Source organism: Citrus clementina, unplaced genomic scaffold (assembly GCF_000493195.1).
Source record: "Citrus clementina cultivar Clemenules unplaced genomic scaffold, Citrus_clementina_v1.0 scaffold_6, whole genome shotgun sequence".
Taxonomy (NCBI): domain Eukaryota; kingdom Viridiplantae; phylum Streptophyta; class Magnoliopsida; order Sapindales; family Rutaceae; genus Citrus; species Citrus x clementina.
Window position 1 is genome coordinate 8,686,520 of NW_006262139.1, and position 18,402 is coordinate 8,704,921.

The following is an 18,402-nucleotide window of genomic DNA, read 5'->3' on the forward strand; positions in this document are numbered from 1 at the left end:
GGAAGCTTTTATCCAGTCTCCCATACTAGAGATATATGTAATGATCACCTTCCAACAGCTTATAAACACACAACAATCATAATTGCATCTCATGAATCCATGTGTAACAATGAACTCATCAAACCTAAGATACCACTGTCTTGGGGACTGTTTTAAGCCATAAAGTGATTTCTTAAGCAAGCATACATGTCCAGTCGTGAAATCCACATACCCTTCAGGTTGATCATAAAAATCTCTTCTTGAAGTCTTCCAAGTAGAAATGCAGTCTTAACATCAGAGTTGATCAAGCTCCATGTCTTGAACTGCTATTAGAGCTAAAAGCCTGACAACTAGAGAGAAACCCTTCTTGAAATCAACCCATTTCTTCTGTGTATACACCTTAGCCACTAGTCTTGCTTTAAATCTCCTTAGTTAAGAATATGTCAATCCTTCTTTTTCCCTAAAAATCCATTTACAATCCATAAATTTTCTATTTTCAAGACTCTTAACTAGTTCCCATGTGTTGTTTTTAATGTAGAGATGAGATTTTTTCATTTATGGCTTATTGCCATTCTTTACTGAAGTTACCTTGGACTACCTCTTTGAAGGTTTTTAGCTCATCATCATCAATCTTATGTGCAGCTGCTAATGCATATGTAATAAGATTAGCATATCCACACCTTCTAGTTGGTTTAATATGTCCCTTGGCTCTATCTCTAGTTAATTGATAACTTTGTTCCTATACCTGAGACTCTTGTTCTTACAGTGAGGTTTCAGAATCCCCTAAACTGTCAATGACATCACCTGAATTGGCAGCTTCAAATGAATCATCACACTTAGACAACTCCACCTCAAATTGTTGCTTAACAATAATTTCAAGAACAATCCTCAGTTGGCTTTTAATTTGACTTCTGGCTCAGTAACTCCCCTTATTAAAGATTACATCTTTGCTTATAATACATATGAGAGGATTTAAATTTGTACACAAGATTTTATAACCCTTTACACCCTCTGGGTACCCTATAAAGAACCATTTCAAAGCCCTAGGAGCTAACTTTCCTTGGCTTGTATGAGCATAAGCTGGATAGCCAAATGCTCTCAGGTTTCCATAGTTTTCTGGTTGGCCAGTCCATTTTTCATAAGATGTTTTAAAATCAGTGGCTGTAGAGGGTCTTAGATTAATCATATAACAAGCAGCCAAAAGTGTTTTAGCCTACAAAGTCTTGGAAAGTTTGGATTGAACCAACATGCTCTTCACCCTATCTATGAGAGTTCTGTTCATCCTTTCAGCCAAGCCATTATGTTGAGGTGTTAACCTCACTGTTCTATGTCTTGCAATTCCCTCATTTGCACAGAAACTATCAAATCTTTGATTGCAGAATTTTAAGCCATTGTATGTTCTAAGTTTTTTAACCTTCTTTCCATATGGATTTTCCACCAAGTTCATCCAGTCTATAAACTTTTTAAAAACTTTATCCTTGCTTTTGAGGATATACACTCATACCCTCTTAGAGCAGTCATCAATAATAGGCAAAAAGTAACTATTACCACCTAGAGATATTTGTTGTGCAGGCCCCCACAAACCAGAATGAACATATTCCAACTTATCCTTAGATTTGTGAATTGACCTATTGAGGCTAGCCCTGGTTGCCTTTTCCATGACACAACCCTCACAAAATTCCAGATTACCAATCTTATCACCACTTAAAAGACCTTGTTTATCTATCTCTTTAAGCCCTTTCTCCCATATGTCCCTAACTTTAAATGCCTCAGTCTGGTCTTGTCAATGTTGGTATTAATTGACACACTAACTTTACTAGTAACTACTCCCTATCTAAGAGAAACACTTCATTTTTCCTTAAACCCTTCATGATGGTTTCAGTGCCCTTGATTATCATCATTTCACCAGATTTAATCTTAACATTATACCCCATTTGGTCAAGCATACCTAAGGATATCAAATTCTTTTTAAGGTCAGCCATAAACCTTACCTGTTTTAGCTCCCTTGTGGATCCATCATGTGGTTTAAGTCTAACATTACCAATCCCTATGATCCTACACATACTATAATTTGCCATCATCACTCTACCCCAATCAAAGTCATGATATTCAATAAATTAACTTTTATTAGGGCACATGTGAAAGGTACAGACAGAATCAAGTACCCATTTACCTCTATCTCTACTCTCTATTGCAACACAAACACCAGCAGACTCATAACCTTTTTCTTCTACAACAGCTGCATCACCATTCTGACCCTTTTTCTTATGCTTCCTTTCTAGACAATTCTTCTTAAAATGCCCCTCTTTATGACATAAGAAGCATCTCAAGTTCTTTGGTTTTTCTTTATTTTTTTCTTGCTTATTTTTCGTCCTTTTTGGCCTTGCTTTTACTGTTAAACCCTCACCAGAGCCATTGCCAAGACTTTCTTACTTCTCTTGCAATTCTTTAGTACTAAGTGTTGACTTTACTTTATCTAGAGCAATGTATGTCTGCCATACATCAAGGCATCAACAAAGTGCTCATAAGACTTGGGCAGAGAGCTTATCAAAAGCAAGGCTTCAACTTCATCACTCAATGCAGCATCTATGGTTTCAAGAGTGTTATAGACTTTATTGAACTCACTAATATGATCATCAAGAGATGAGCCTTTAAGCATTTTCAAAGAGAACATTATTTTCTTAATATACAATTTGTTTACAAGAGACTTTTCATGTATATGCTCTCCAATTTTGCCTATAAGTCAGCAATTGTAGGTTTTTTGGCCACTTCCCTTATCATTAAATCTACAAGACTCAATATGATGGTCCCCTTAGCCTTCTTATCTATCTCTGCCATTTGTTCTGGTGTTTTTGAATAAGAGGTTTCCTTCCCTTTCTTCTTGGATTTTAGTTTAAAAGCATCTCCAAGCCCTTGTGTTATCAACCTTGTCTCCATCTTAATCTCTCATATATTGAAATTTTTTTTCCCATTGAATTTCTGAAGATTAATTTTGATAGTGGCCATACTTGGATCTTGGACTAAAGACCTTGGCTCTAATACCATGTGTAGTGACTTGATTGCTCAATTCTCTGATTAGTAATAAATCATTGCTCAAGAACCTTGTCAAGATCTCTTCAAGTTGCAATTAAACCAATCACCAATCTGAGACTTCAATACTGATTCACATCTTAACTCTAGGTTAATGGATACTGAAACAGAAGATTAAATTGAACTAGAAGCAAAACACACTCACACAAAGAATAGAATTTAACGTGGTTCGGTTGTGCATAAATGCACAATTTACATCCATGGGAAAAGCCAAAAAGGCTCTATTGATGATTCAAGATGATTGTTACAAAGCTATTACAGAGTAGATTACAAGGAACGAGAAGACTCTCTCTCACTTTCTAAATCTCTTTGGAAAGCTCTCTAAATCCCATGCAATTTGCTTCAACAACCAGGCTCTTTATACCTCTGATATTGAAACCCAGATTGCACAACTTTTGAATATGTGTATAACAACTTCATAACGAATTTGATTCCCTCTTCACATGCGGTTTCACATGCTTCAGTTAAACTTGTTTAAAACGACAGAAAGCAATGTCGTTTTTACTTAAGTTTAGTGAAGAGGATAACACGCGTGCTGCACGTGACTCATAAGAGGATAACACTCTCTCTCACTTTCTAAATCTCTTTGGAAAGCTCTCTAAATCCCATGCAATTTGCTTCAACAACCAGCCTCTTTATACCTCTGATATTGAAACCCAGATTGCACAACTTTTGGATGTGTGTATAACAGCTTCATAACGAATTTGATTCCCTCTTCACATGCGGTTTCACATGCTTCAGTTAAACTTGCTCAAAACGATAGAAAGCAATGTCGTTTTTCCTTAAGTTTAGTGAAGAGGATAACACGCGTGCTGCACGAGACTCATAAGTGAATTCCCTTACTCAAAACACAACCATTTTATAGTTTCGAGTTTTGGATTCATTCCACTCTAGTCCATATTCAGAATTGACCTTTGAATCAAAGCCATCCAAAAAATTAATTGTGTAAAGTTTATTACCAGAAGAGAAACGTTTTTATTTTCTTTCATGAAAATAATAATGGTAGCGTAAATTCCATATTTAAAACAAATCTTCGTGAGTAGCAAATATTATAGTAATGCCCTTTAAATACTTTTTTCTTCTTTTTGGTTTCCAAAAGGTAAACCTTAGTTATGATATGGAGCATAAAGATTGAAAAAATATAGAAAAACAAAGTTTTTTAATGACTAAAAAATATATTGATAAATCTTAATAACAAAAATTTGGGTTTTGAGCTATTTTATCCTAATTTTAAATATCGAGAACTTTAAAAATAGCAAACATGAAATATTATTTTGTAATAAAATTCTCCTATTCTAAATAAGAAAAAAAAACACCAAAATTTGATATCTGTTAAAAAAGATAAAAATTTGGAAATGATAGAAAAAGTAGCAAAACATCTTAAAACTACAAAACGAGCTAGAAAGCAATGGAATTTGCTGCTCCATTATGAGGCAAAATGGCTTGAGTGTTTTTAATTTTGTTCCTTTCGTTGCAAGGTTCGAAATGGTGGACTATATGCCTAAAGCAAACACTTGTTGGTCGATTTATGATCCTCAAAAGCTATCTTGCTCGTCCTATGCCTACTATCTCTTAGTTTGGAATTTTAGGAAAAAAATAAAAATAAAAGGCCCTTCGTCTTCTTTTTTATCATGAGGCATCAATTATACATGCTTTTGTGGAATTACTTTTCTTTTTTTCTTTTTTTCTTTTTTTGACCTAGAATTTGACCTATAATTCTGGTCGATTATACCAATATATGATCAATTTTAAAAATACTTGAGAGGGCAGCTTCCAGCCCGATACTTTGGATGCCAATTGAGAGGTTATATATATAAATATGGTTGGTATTTATTTAGATTTACTTTTTTTTTTAATTTTGGCTAACTTTATGAGTCAGATGTTGTAGAATGGAATAATATTAGAGTGATATTTTTTTAAACATTTAAAAATTGATATTTTTAAAGATAATATTAGAGTAAATTTGATTGAATCCAAAATTAATTACTTTAAGGACATACTAAAATTTAAGCACTTGTTCTTCTTATTAGCTTCTTAGCGTTGCTATAAGCTTAAACTTTTATTTCCAAGATATTACAAGATAGTAGAATTCGATGAAGAGAATTTAGCCATATAAAAAATTTGAGATAGAAGTGACAATTTTCAGATTACCTCCAGTATAAGCCACATAATAAAACAAATGTAGACGATGTATTAAACTTCCAAGAAGAACAAAAGTTTTGATTTGCTTTCATGAAAATGAATGTGAATGAATATGCTATATTTGTGAGAAAATTCTATAATGCTGTAATGAAAATTACGGCATCTGTGGGAAAATTTTATAATATTACGGCATCAACACCGTAATAGACATAAATATTTTGAATTACACATAAAATTAGTATTTGTAAAGTAAAACCAGTTAATTCATACAAGATTATTAATTATTTAAAAAACATTGTTTCTATAGAATTTTAGTGAAAAATATTTTATTCATTTACAAAACTATTTTCTTTAATTAAACCAAAAAATTACTCATTAATTAAACAAAAAATTATACTAAAAAAAATGGAATAAGTTTTATTGAATTGGTTACCATAAATTCTATATTTATTCTAGGACATTTGTATATTTTTCCCCTATTTTCTATAATGACATCTATTTATTACACAAGTTAATTGAGCATAATTATTTATCTTGATGTGGATAAAGTAAAAACAGAGAAAAAAATTTCTTATATTGCTAGACACATATATGATATATAAATAAAATTAGATCTAATTTTCAGTATTATTCATATTTTATGTAGTTTCAAACTTTCTACTTGTATTTGGAGACCATTTAGGGTTGTTGTTGGGGAAGTGTAGAAATTTTGAAAATAACCTCATCTTATAACAACTATGAAAGATATTAAAATAATATTTTTTTTCAAAATCCGATTTTGAGCATAAATTTCATCCTTAATGAAACATCACATGTGTTACATAAATATGCAAAACTAACATTATTCAAATTAAATAAAAAAATGAAAAAATAAATAAGGTAATAAACATTCTAACAAGTTTTTATTTTACAATTGTGAATTTTTTTTTTGCACAGTAACTATTGTATTAATTTACTTATTTTACCTTTTATTCATAATAATTTACTTATTGATTTTATAATAATTTACTTATTTTACTTTCCTTTTACAAGTTTTATGTTTTATTTCTAAAATTTATGTTTTATTTTACGGTTAGTGTTGATTTACTGGTTAAGTTTTTGTTTTGTTTACTAGTAATACATTATTAATTTACTAGTTTATAGTAATTTACTTATTTTACTTTCCATTTACAAGTCTTATGTTCCATTTCTAAAATTTATGTTGTATTTTGCGCTTAATGTTGATTTACTAGTTTTATGTTATATTTGTAAATTTTTGCTTTATTTACCAGTAATACATCAGTTTATTAAATTTATAGTAATTTACTTGTTTTACTTTCTATTTACAAGTCTTTTATTTTATTTTCAAAATTTATGTTTTATTTTACTGTTGATATTAATTTACTAGGTCTAAGTTATATTTGCAGGTTTTAGTTTTGTTAACTATTAATACATCAATTTATTAGTTTTATATTAATTTATTTGTTTTATTTTCTATTTACAAATCTTATGTTTAGTTTCTAAAATATATGTTTTATTTCGCACTTCATGTTGATTTACGAGTTTTGTGTTATATTTGCAAGTTTTTGTTTTATTTACTAATAATATATCAATTTACTAGTTTTATATTAATTTACTCATTTTATCTTACATTTACAAGTCTTCTGTTTAGTTTCTAAATTTTATGTTTTATGTTACAATTAATGTTGATTTACAAGTTCTATGTTAAATGAACAAGTTTTATAATTTATTTATATAATTTATGTTTAATTATGGTATTGATGCCATAATTTTAATCACGGCATCATAAATTATGTTTAATTTATGTTTTACATATTTGTGATGTAAATGTAACACCCTGGATCCAAATAGTGCCAAAAACATACATCGAATCCAAGAGAAACTAAATCCATATGTTCTAATCTCCAAAATTTTATTTTGGGTTAATTACTGTTGGGTGACACATGTTTTGAAAATTTTCAAAAAAGTGACACAATTTTTAGAAATACTTGAGCGGGTGACAATCTGTTAACTTTGCTATTAACTTTAGCGGGAACAGTAAATTAATTACAAAATAACATTTTTACCCCTAAAATTATTTATAAAATGAAATTTCTGCCCTTGTAAAAGCTAAAAATGACATTTCTATCACCACAATTAGTTACAAAATATGTTTTTTTCCCCCTAGTGAATTATTTTTTAACTTCTAAAGAGAAGAAATTATAAAAAATTACATCAAAGTATAATTAACAAGTTTTTTTTGGATTAAATCATATAATTTTTTTTTAATTCTTGTTAAATCAAACAAATTTTTCTTATTATATTTAATGGCAAAGTTTGATTCCTATTTAAAAAATAAGTAGTTTCCTTTTAGGAATGAACTTATTTAGGGAGGAGTACAATTTATATAAGGAAATTAATATCTCTTATAAAAAATAATCACTATATAGGGGAGGTTAAGTTTCTCTGTAAGTAGACAGTTTCTAATGTGAGAGAAATAGTAGATCTATTGAGGAGATCAAGTGTTAATAGAGTTTTTAGTGTGAGAAAATAAAAAGTAACTGTAATAATTTTTTAGTGTAAATTCTGGGGTTATTTGATTAATTTTTTTTTCTATTTTTTTTCTATTTATTATTTTATTTGATATTTTTGCTTGTGAAATCTTGAGTGGGATCAAAATCACTCATTATTCCCAAATTTTGCTAGTTAATTAGAGTTGATCATACCGCGTTAAATTTTTTTGTGAAATTTATTTCTATAAATAGGTTACTTGATCTTTCAATTTAGGTGTCATCAACTAGAACTTTTTACTCAATAGCATTCACATAACTTAACCTATGAAAGCTCCAAATTATTATCGAACATTCCGTTTATGATTGCCAGCTTAAAGCTTTTAAAACTGATAGTTTTTAAGGTAATATTAGAGTGAATTCGATTTAATAATCCAACATTCATTACTTTTATGGACATGTTAAAATTTAAGCACTAGGTTTTCTAATTATATTTTATAGTCTTAACGTTGCTATAAGCTCAAATTTTTATTCTCAAGATGTTAAATCAAAAACATTTCACATATAATGACATGACTGTCGTTAATCTCGAAGGGATGATGCAGTAAGATAGAGGAATTTGGAGAAGAAAATTTGGCCACAAAAAAAGTCCAGCTAAAAGTGGCAATTTTGGATTGAATTTGATTCCAAGACGTCCAATAAAAAACAAATGTGGATAATTCCAAGAACAGAAAAGGCTTTGATTTTCCTTTCATGAATATGATGCCAGTGAAGCAAATAATGTTACACTTTTTGGCGTCAGGCATTATTGCCCGTTTATAAACACTTGCCAGTATTCTTTTTATGGACCTGCAATAACGGAAAATTATACCAATATAATAAATATAAATATTTGAGGGAGCGGCTTCCAATCCGAGACTTGGACGTCTAGACTCTGGAGATAGGGTGTAAATATACGGTTGGTATTTATTTATTTTCTTTCCATTTTGCTAACATTAACAGTCAGATATTCTAGAGTTGCTTCTAATTGCATGTATATACAAGAGTTGCTTCTAATTGTATATACATCTGATTGTAAAGATGCAGGTGTTAAAAGAAAAAAGTCACTATTATATATGAGACCTAGTTCCTACTAGTTAAGTTATGACTTAGAATTTTATTTAAGTTGACACTTTTAACAATTTAGGATTTGTGTTCTTATTAGATTGTAATTTCTAATTGAAGTCTACATTAATAGTGAGACTTCTTATTTTAGTTAAAATCCTTCTCTATAAGTAGGGTTATATTCTACATATTAAACACAGTTCACCACAAGTAGGGAATAGAATTTTTGTGTCGATTTTTTATTGATCTAATAAGCAGAGTTACATATAAAATTGTTTGCATGCATGTGTCAAGTTTCATTTGCAAAATTGCTTGCGGATTGTCTAGTCATACTCCTATAAATTTTGAGGTGCGGGCAATCTCATATTTTTTAATATGTACACGCAATTAAACCATATGTTTTGATAGAGTCAATATTGAATTCATTATAAAGTGATATAGTTTAATAGGCAATAATTTTATTAAACCATACAGCTTAATTACGTGTTTGCAAAAAAATAAAAAATGAGAGTGCCCATATGAGAAGAGTACTCTCTTTATATACACATAAAACACTAATAAATGAATCCTTCGCTTTGCATTTCTATTTCTAATGGTCTATATATAAACATTTGAGCAAATTTTAGTGATCTTAATTTTTAAAAGAAATAACTCATGAGGATCATGCACAATAACTCAATAAGTGATTCAATCTAGTACTTAAAACCGGCTAATTTATTAGTTTTAGTAGTTCAAAAGATCAATAGAAGCCAGTCGATGACAATGAATAATGCCATATTAAATGTAGCAAGAAGACCATTACATTATCAATTTCACAAAATTATAACAAGAAGATTACATTTACTAGCCAGTAATAAATAATTTGACATTGAATAAAATTTCATTACAATTGTGCCAACCAATGCCTTAATGATTTCTAATTATAATAGATTTTTAATTCTTTAAACATTAATAGTTTATAGATATAGATATACATATGTACATCTTGCTCATCTCCTCATTTATGTAGTAAGCTACAAAACCTGCCTCCAAGCTCTAACCTTAACCACAGGTGTCTTCTTCAATAAAAAAGCAAGTGATCCTCTGCATATCCATATTATCTCGATTCTCAACCATTCCCATAACAATCCTCTGCCACGTGTTACATGCATGAAAATTAATCACATGCTATGATTGTATTATTATCATTCTCCATCAAAACTGCCGCCGCCACTTGTTTTAACGAGAACGTCTCACACCCGTTCGATCAGCTCCAAAAACATCAGCAGTTGGGAGTTGTAATTAGTAAGACCATCACAGGAATCATAGGTGGCTTCGACTAAGTCTCACCTTACCTCATTTGATGCTTGCTGGATGCTTTTGGTGTACTTGTCTTGACATTTGTTGAAAGTACAAATAAAACTTAATAGGTTTGCAAAATAAGGAGAGAAAAATAAAATGAAAGGGCAACTTTCCCATGAGTTGGAGGTAAATGTGCCAGCCGGCCAAGCTTGGGAACTCTATGGCACAATCAAATTGGTAAAGCTTGTTGAAAAAGAGTATGATACCGTTGAAGAAATTGAAGTTGTTGAGGGGGATGGAGGTGTTGGCACCATTCTTCACATCAAATTTAAACCAGGTACGTACTGTCTTTTAAATAGCACACTCTCAAGGTGATGAGTTTCATGGCTTTTGTGTTTTTGATTGAGCTAGGCACACCGGGTTTTGCTGGTTACAAAGAGAAGTTCATCGAGATCGATAACGAGAAACGAGTGAGAGTAACAGATGTTGTGGAAGGAGGGTATCTCGATGTGGGATTTACTCTATTTAGAGTGATATTTGAGATCATAGAGAAAGGGAGTGATTCCTGCATCATCAAATCAACAATCGAGTATGAACTCAGAGAAGAAGCTGCTGCTAATGCTTCCTTTGTGAGTATCGATACAGTGGCGAAGATTGCAGAAATCTCCAAGAATTATCTCCTCAACAACAGGGATTAAGCTCAAGACTGTAAATCACCCATCTTCAATTATCCGCTCTCAGCAGCAACAAAGGCGATAACATCTCAAGTATGGAATTGTAATGTTTTTCAGCTAAACTTTCAGTAAGATCCAGTGTTTTACAGGAACAACGATTGTCACATATCAAGATCAATCTGATTTTATGTTGGGCAATTTCTTGATGACAACTAAGTGATTGATGTTTCAGTCATTTTTTTTTTTTTTTGTTTGGAGAAGGTTTCACAGTCATATTAATATCATGTACTTCTGCTAAACTTTCTGTAAGATCTAGTGTTTTTACAAGAAAAAGAGTCGTCGCATTTCAAGATCAATCTGATTTTATATTGGGGCAATTTCTTGAGGACAACTAAGTGATTGATGTTTCTGCCACATAAATTTTATGACAGTCACTAATAAGTATTTCGTTCAGTGGGAGAGTTCTTACATTTAAAATAGTGAGTGTAAGAGTTTGAGTCTTCATAAAAATATTATGTAGATTAGTTTCAATTCTTCTTCAATTATCAAATAATTGAGTGGATACAGTCTCTCTCTCACAAAATGTGGATGGAGTGGACACCCCTCGAATATTAGAGAAGGTTTAAAGGACTCTACCTACCGAATATTAGAAAAGGTTTAAAGAATTTAAACAACGCTTCAAAAGATCAATGTACATGTCATGAGGAGGTCCTAGTTATATAATATGTTTGTAATTATCAATTGTAATATCTAATATAATATTAGTAATAGTCTTCTATAATAATATTAAAAAAAAACTTTATGACAGTCAATATGCAATATGTTTCAAAAATACTAAATCAAGAGAATCAACCCAATCAACTCTAACATGTACAAATTTGTAACATACAATTTGCTCATCTTCTTTGCAACCATGTTTTATCATTAATTGTCTTATATTTCATATTGTTTCAAAAATATTTTTGCCTGTGTGGTATAAATTTTACTGCTGTTTGTTCAAATTGTGTAGATTAAAAAAATTTACTTTTAAAAAAATAATAATAAGAAACACAAATGAATCCACATGTTAATGTTTGCATTCTAGCCCAATCAAGTCAATTGATAGGACTAATTCACTTTTGTCACTTTAGCTAGTTTTTTTAACATATTTGCAAGAGTTTGGCCGATCAATATAAAATTGTTTTATCAGTAGAGATTGCTTTAAGGATACATACACGTATGTGCAAAATAACTTAGTAAATAAAACAAGACAATTATGACAATAATAAATCAGTTTAGTGTGACATCATATCATTAAATGAATAGCGAATCCTTTCTCTCTTTGACGTAATACTCTGACTGTACATTAAAACAAACACTGTCCTATTTTTGAGAAAAAACTTACGTTAAACTGTTTAATTAAATTTTGACAAATGTGACAGAGGGATGGGACTGTCCAATTAAATTTAAATTTCAAATGGGCAGTCCCACCATCATTGTCTCTTATGTTTGTCAAATTTAAATTTGAAAATCAGAAAATTTCACCACATCTATAAGATGATGTTGTAGGATTGTTCACCTAAATTTTATTCTCATGGCCTCCTTTAATAGAAAAAGTCTTGGATGTTCCTAATAAATGATAGATTCAGAATTTTATTTCAATGGAAGTCACAGTGATTAAAGCATAACTAATTATGACATAAAATCAGGGTTGTAAAAATATTTACAACATTACAAATATAAAAGTAAAAAGTTCTATATATATATATATATGCACTTTTTATTTTTACTTTTTTGATACATAACACTTTTTAATTTTTTTCAATGAAGACATTAGCAATATATCTATCTGCCCCATATATATATATATGCACTGTTAAATTTATTGGAAAAAAATTTCCCACTGTCACCTCTTTTATTGACTATAGCCATTTGCATGCTGTAAAAATTTTGTCTATCAGGCTGAAAACCCCTCATTTGACAGGTGAAGAATTGTCTTACTCAGCGGTTAGTACATTAAAAATTGCTAAAGTTCATTTAATTGATACCATCACTTGTATAATTAATCAGCCAAGTGACTCTTCCTCTGAATGTAAGATTAGATATCCATGAAAATTCAAAAGGATTCTTAGTAAATCATACTTTGGCCGTTCGATCAAAATTTGATGTCATTTATGCAACACAAAACTTATCTTAATTGAGGACAAGAACCTTCTCAATAATCATATGGACTCATCTCATCTTTGAAGGATCTTTTCATACATGAGCATGTGTGACACAAAATATAGTCAAGATAAAAAAAATTTAGATGAATGATTGGAGATTAAAAGAAAATGGGGTGAAAATAGAGAAGAAACCACCAGAACTTAAGCTAGGAAATTCTACAAAACGGAGAGAGCTGAGGTTAGAAGTGGAGCTGGTAGTGGCTAGCAACCACTCTTCAATGCTCAAGTAAGGTTTTGGGTGATGAGAAGATGGTCTCAAGGTCCAAAGAACCCTAAAGCTCTTAAAAATCATAGTTGGTTTCCTTAGTAAGAAGAACATGAATCTAATTTTTTGTATATTTAAGAAGTTACCCTTTCTTGGAGACACCCTGAGCTTTTGTGTGAGCGTGCCTGAGGGTCTTTTTGGTAATTTTGGATACATGACATTTAATCAATCACAAACTTCCCTCAAGTAAGGTTATTTTATTAATTAGACTTGTGGTTCCCTGATGGTGACATCTATAAGCTTGGGAAGTAACGAAACCTCCAGCCACTTTTTTGCCCCTATAGTTGGGACGTGGCAACCTCTTTACCTTGTGGTCTTGCTACTTTCGAAGGTGTTGTAGACTAAAAGTATGGTCATCTGTAACCTAATAAATCATCACAAAAAATATCAAATTCATCACTGAAAATAATTTACAGCAAAAAAATTATGGTCGCAAGTTGGTCACATTACATCCATCGATGAAGAGTATCTGCGACCACTTTTAGTGACAAACAAAAATTGTCACAAAATATAATTTCATTTTGTCTCGGTTACTTTTTTGCCATTAATTATTTCATCGCATATTAACAATATTTGTGACTATACTAAAACTAATCACCAAAAATATTTTTTTAAATATAACATTATTTTTTTATTATAATTTTATAAAATTTTAAATTTTAATTTTTTGTTAATTTTTTCTTTAATAATTCAAACAATTATAACAAACTTAAGGAAAGTTGAAGAATTAAATTTAAAAAAAATTATCAATAAAACATTTAAAAAATCTAGCAAATGAAATTATATTATTTAGAACTATTACAAAAAATTGTAACATTTGGAACAATTACATAATGATCTTCAAATAACAATGTAATATTTGGAATAATTACATTTATTCATAAATTTCTTGATTTTCTTCACTTCTTTCTATACGATCTTCAATATTTAATTCCTACCAAAAATACAAAAAACAAAACATAAAGGTTAGTTAACTTTTGCACGTGATAATTAAATAAAATTATATAACAAAAAAATAAAATAGTTAAAAATAAGCTAAGAAGATAGAGAGAGAACAAGAGAATGAGAATTATAAGAGTGAGAGAATTTAGAGATAAAAAAGAAAGAGAGAAGAATAACACAAATATACATAACAAGTCTTTTGCGACCATATTTAAATTTGGTTGAAAAAGGTTATTCAAATTGAGTTTAACTATGTAAGCCAGTTAAATTTCGGCCAAATGTTTTATTGGTCGCTAAAAGTATAGAATTTGTGACGGAATTGTGTTTAGTTGCAAATAAATTAAAAGTAAACATATTTGGCAAATGTTTTTGCAACGAATATTGTGTTTGGCTGCAAAAAGTGATCTTTTGTGATGAATTTAATTTTGGCCATAAACAAACATTGCCTTTAGCGTCGAGATCACCTATAGTCTTAGAAAGTGATGTTTAGTAGGGGTGGGCAAAGCCGGGTTCGGGTCAACCCAATCGGGTTTTGGGTTGTTCGAGTTGGACAAAAATCAATCCGAATGAAATCAGAATTGTTGACCCGACTCAATCTGATCTGAATATATTCGGATCGGATTGAGTCGGGTCAACAATTCGGGTTAGATTCGGGTAGGATCGAGTTCAGATTTAAAACAGGTCAGATTGAGTTCGAGTCTAATCGGGTTAATTCGAGCGGTTGAAATTGGGTTAAATCGGATCGGGTCAAATCCAGTTAATGCAATTTTGAGCTCTTTTTTTTTCCTATTTTTGCAGTTTTTAGGGTGGTTTTAAGATATTTTTCTTAATTGTAGTCATTTTTACTAATTTTCAACCAAAAAAAATGCTATGAAATCAAATGAATAAAGTTAAAATGATAGAATAGGATTATTTGCCTATTGCCTTGGAGGGTAGGACTCGGATTATTATTTGCTCAACCAACAAAGTCCAAACTTAATAAAAGTTAAAATTAATACAAAGTTACAAAGTCTAAAGTTAATAGGCTATTAGTGTACATTCAAAGCACAATTTCCAAATACTAGTCTTTGAAAGTTTGAAACACAAACTCACAAAGTCACAAAATTTAAACATAATTAAATTGTTTGGAAACAAAAATCACAAAGTTCAAACATAAAAACTAAATAAGCTTCCTTGGTTCACCGTTCCACACAAGCACTTCAACAAGTTCTAAATTCAAATTCTTGTACTCCAAGTTCAAGTGCCGATTGCCTAGAGAAGGATTGAAGAAATGTATAATAACTATTTTCTGTAAGCCACGTTGCAAATCAATAAACTCAATTCGTATAAAAAAATTGAGCAAATAAACCAAATTCATATCTTTGCACATCAAACACAAACACAAATAAATAAATCCAATTCATATCTTTAATTGAGTTAAATGGGAGTTACAATCTTTCTTATTTCTATTACATCATTATAAATTTATAATTACAAATAAATATAATGTGTTTAGCAAATTTTTCAATACACACACACACAAACACTTGATTATATATATATATATATATAATAAAGTCAATCATACTTATTTTATGGCATTCATTACCAAATCAAGTTAATAATAATACTAGACAATAATACGATTCTATCAACTTCAACTTGTCTAACTAAAACAATTACAAATTTATAATTTTACAAACTATAACAACTATAATTATAGTTTAAATTAAAACCTAATAGTATACTATCAATTTATGAATCTTTCAAACATCCATAACACCAATGTCAGTACTCACCACTTCCACTATCAAATCTTGCGATCTTATAAACTCTATAAAATCCAAAAAACAATTAGTAAGTAACTCAAGTACATGACTACATGTAGATGTTATATATAAAGTTATAATGCCTTTTAAATATATTATGTATATAATGTACGATAAAAAATTAAAAATATTACCTTCTTGTAATTCCATATAAAATAGTTGCTCCTTAATGTCTTCTTGGAGGTTGTAGATGGGATTGGCAAAACGTTTAGATTGCAGCCAATTTTTAGTGCATATCAATGCCTTAACCATAGTCGGGGTTAAAGAACTCCTATACTCATCAATAATACGACGCCCGGTGCTAAAGGTAGACTCATATGCCACTGTGGAAATAGGAACATCGAGGACATCCCTTGCAATTTTCTCCGGAATTTGATACTTCGATCCATTCTGGAAAGATAAAGTTTAAGAATCCTGAGATCTTCAATTGGGTCATTCAAGTACCTTTCCACATCAGATGCTACTCTTCTGCTCTCATTCTGGAAAGAAACCTTCTTGGAATATCCAAGGAAAGGGTGAGCAACTCGAAAAGTGTCATCACCTTCACTATCATCAACATCCACCAAACTAGCCTCAGTTGTAAAACGTTGAGAAGAACTTGTACTTCCATAGCTGCCACTAAGACCACTCTCACTATACATTGATGGTCTGGAACTAGAGGAGAATGCACTATATGCACCATAAAACTCATTCAACGAGTCTTTCACTTCTTTGGTCATTTCTTTAACCATCGAACTATTATTGCCAAAAATGATCTTAAAAATATGTTTAGCAAAATCCATTTTTCGCTCGTGGGCAATAATCAACATTTTGTTTATCTTCCCTGTGGACTCTCAATACTTATCAAAATTTTCCCTCATATTATAAGTCATAGAGGACACCCAAGGATCTATACTTTTTTGTAATGCAGTCAATGAACTCTCAATTAAGCTAATAGTATCATAACAAAGATTCAAAGTCACACTCAAAGAGGCAGAAAATAACAATGTGGCATCATAAAATACCTTCAAAAACTTCACAATTCGTTCATTACTCTCCCAGTCCTCCGCTCTAATCGGGCCTGCCTTTTTAATATTATTTTATTTCTCAACAAAGTATTCCTTATAAGGTCTATCCACTTCTGCCATTCTATCAAATGCCGCTTGAAATTTCAGTGCAGTCATTAACATTAAATAAGTGGAATTCCACCTAGTAGAACAATCCAAAACAACAATTCCCTATGGACCATTAACCTATTCAACATATTGTTTAAATGTCTGTAACCTCGTGGTAGAGGATCTCATGTACTTCACAGCATTCTGAATAGCTGCAACACTAGTAGACAACTCACTAAATCCTAAAATAACAATTAAATTCATAATATGTGTTTTGAGTGCTAGAAAGTGTATATTTATAAAGAAGAAAATCATCATTTTACACTCAAAGTCTCACTAACATCCATACTTTTATGTATTTAAGTCCCTTGTGATTTAATTATGTGTGTTTTATTATAATTAAGTATTTTATGTATTTTCGGGGGCATCATAGTCATTTCACAAGGAACGAGAAATCAGACAGCAAAACAGATAATAATTTTGAACTCAGGACAGTTGAAAACATTAGGAGGAGCATAAAAGGGTAAACGACATTGTTCACCTATACGATATTGTTTACGGTACTGTTCATGACAATTTTCACATATACGAACTGATGACGTGGCACTTATCGATGATGTGGCAGCATTCGATTGGACGAATGATGTGGCATTGATTGCTTATGTGGCATTGACTGATGAGTTAGCGTTGACCGATGATGTGTCACGATCTTATTGCACTAAAATGATTATGTGGAGTTGATTGCTGATGTGACAGTATGTTACTGGACCGCAAAAATGTGTGTATGGTACATGCATATACATGGAATAATGATGTGTTCTATCCAATCAAAACTTGCTATGTAGTGCAATCCTGAACGTTCAAATTATTGTAATCTGATGGCCATGATTTACTCATTGTATCTATAAATAGGGGGCTCCCCCCTAATTTGACACCCCTGAATTCATTTTTTAGCTCCATTTTCTGTAATTCCTTATCCATCTTGTATTTTCTACATATTTTAATAAATTCTCATTTTACCCCTAGTTCAATTATAAGTAATTAATTTTCTTTTAAGGTTGGGTTGAAGGTGAAGTCTCAACATGTTCCATGGACTTAATTTGATAAATTTACTTTCTCTTCCCCTCTGATTTTATGGATATTTTGACTTTTCATCGACAGATAATAATAACCTTGTATAGTGCAAGATTATTACTATTTAGCACGATAAGCCCTTAGCACCATATTGATTAGAGTGAGGTTCATGAGGAGTGGAAACCCCCCTCATGATTTAATTGACATTAATAAGGAATATTAAGCCCATGGTGTTTGTTGATGTAGATCCAAGACT

General features: G+C 30.8%; 1 protein-coding gene across 1 annotated transcript; it reads left to right on the forward strand.

Moving 5' to 3' along the window:
• The first annotated feature begins 10,207 nt into the window (after nucleotides 1–10,207).
• On the forward strand, nucleotides 10,208–10,975 carry LOC18038319 (S-norcoclaurine synthase 2). The gene is made up of 2 exons (XM_006428580.2): nucleotides 10,208–10,422; nucleotides 10,497–10,975. The coding sequence occupies exons 1-2, from the start codon at nucleotides 10,242–10,244 to the stop codon at nucleotides 10,781–10,783; spliced, it is 468 nt and encodes a 155-aa protein (XP_006428643.1). The 5' UTR covers nucleotides 10,208–10,241; the 3' UTR covers nucleotides 10,784–10,975.
• The last annotated feature ends 7,427 nt before the right edge of the window (nucleotides 10,976–18,402 follow it).

Excerpts from the sequence above, each read along its gene's own strand:
- LOC18038319 (XM_006428580.2), top strand. The coding sequence starts at position 10,242 with ATGAAAGGGCAACTTTCCCATGAGTTGGAGGTAAATGTGCCAGCCGGC. Across the intron at positions 10,423-10,496 it reads TCACATCAAATTTAAACCAG|GCACACCGGGTTTTGCTGGT; the intron begins GTACGTACTGTC and ends TGATTGAGCTAG.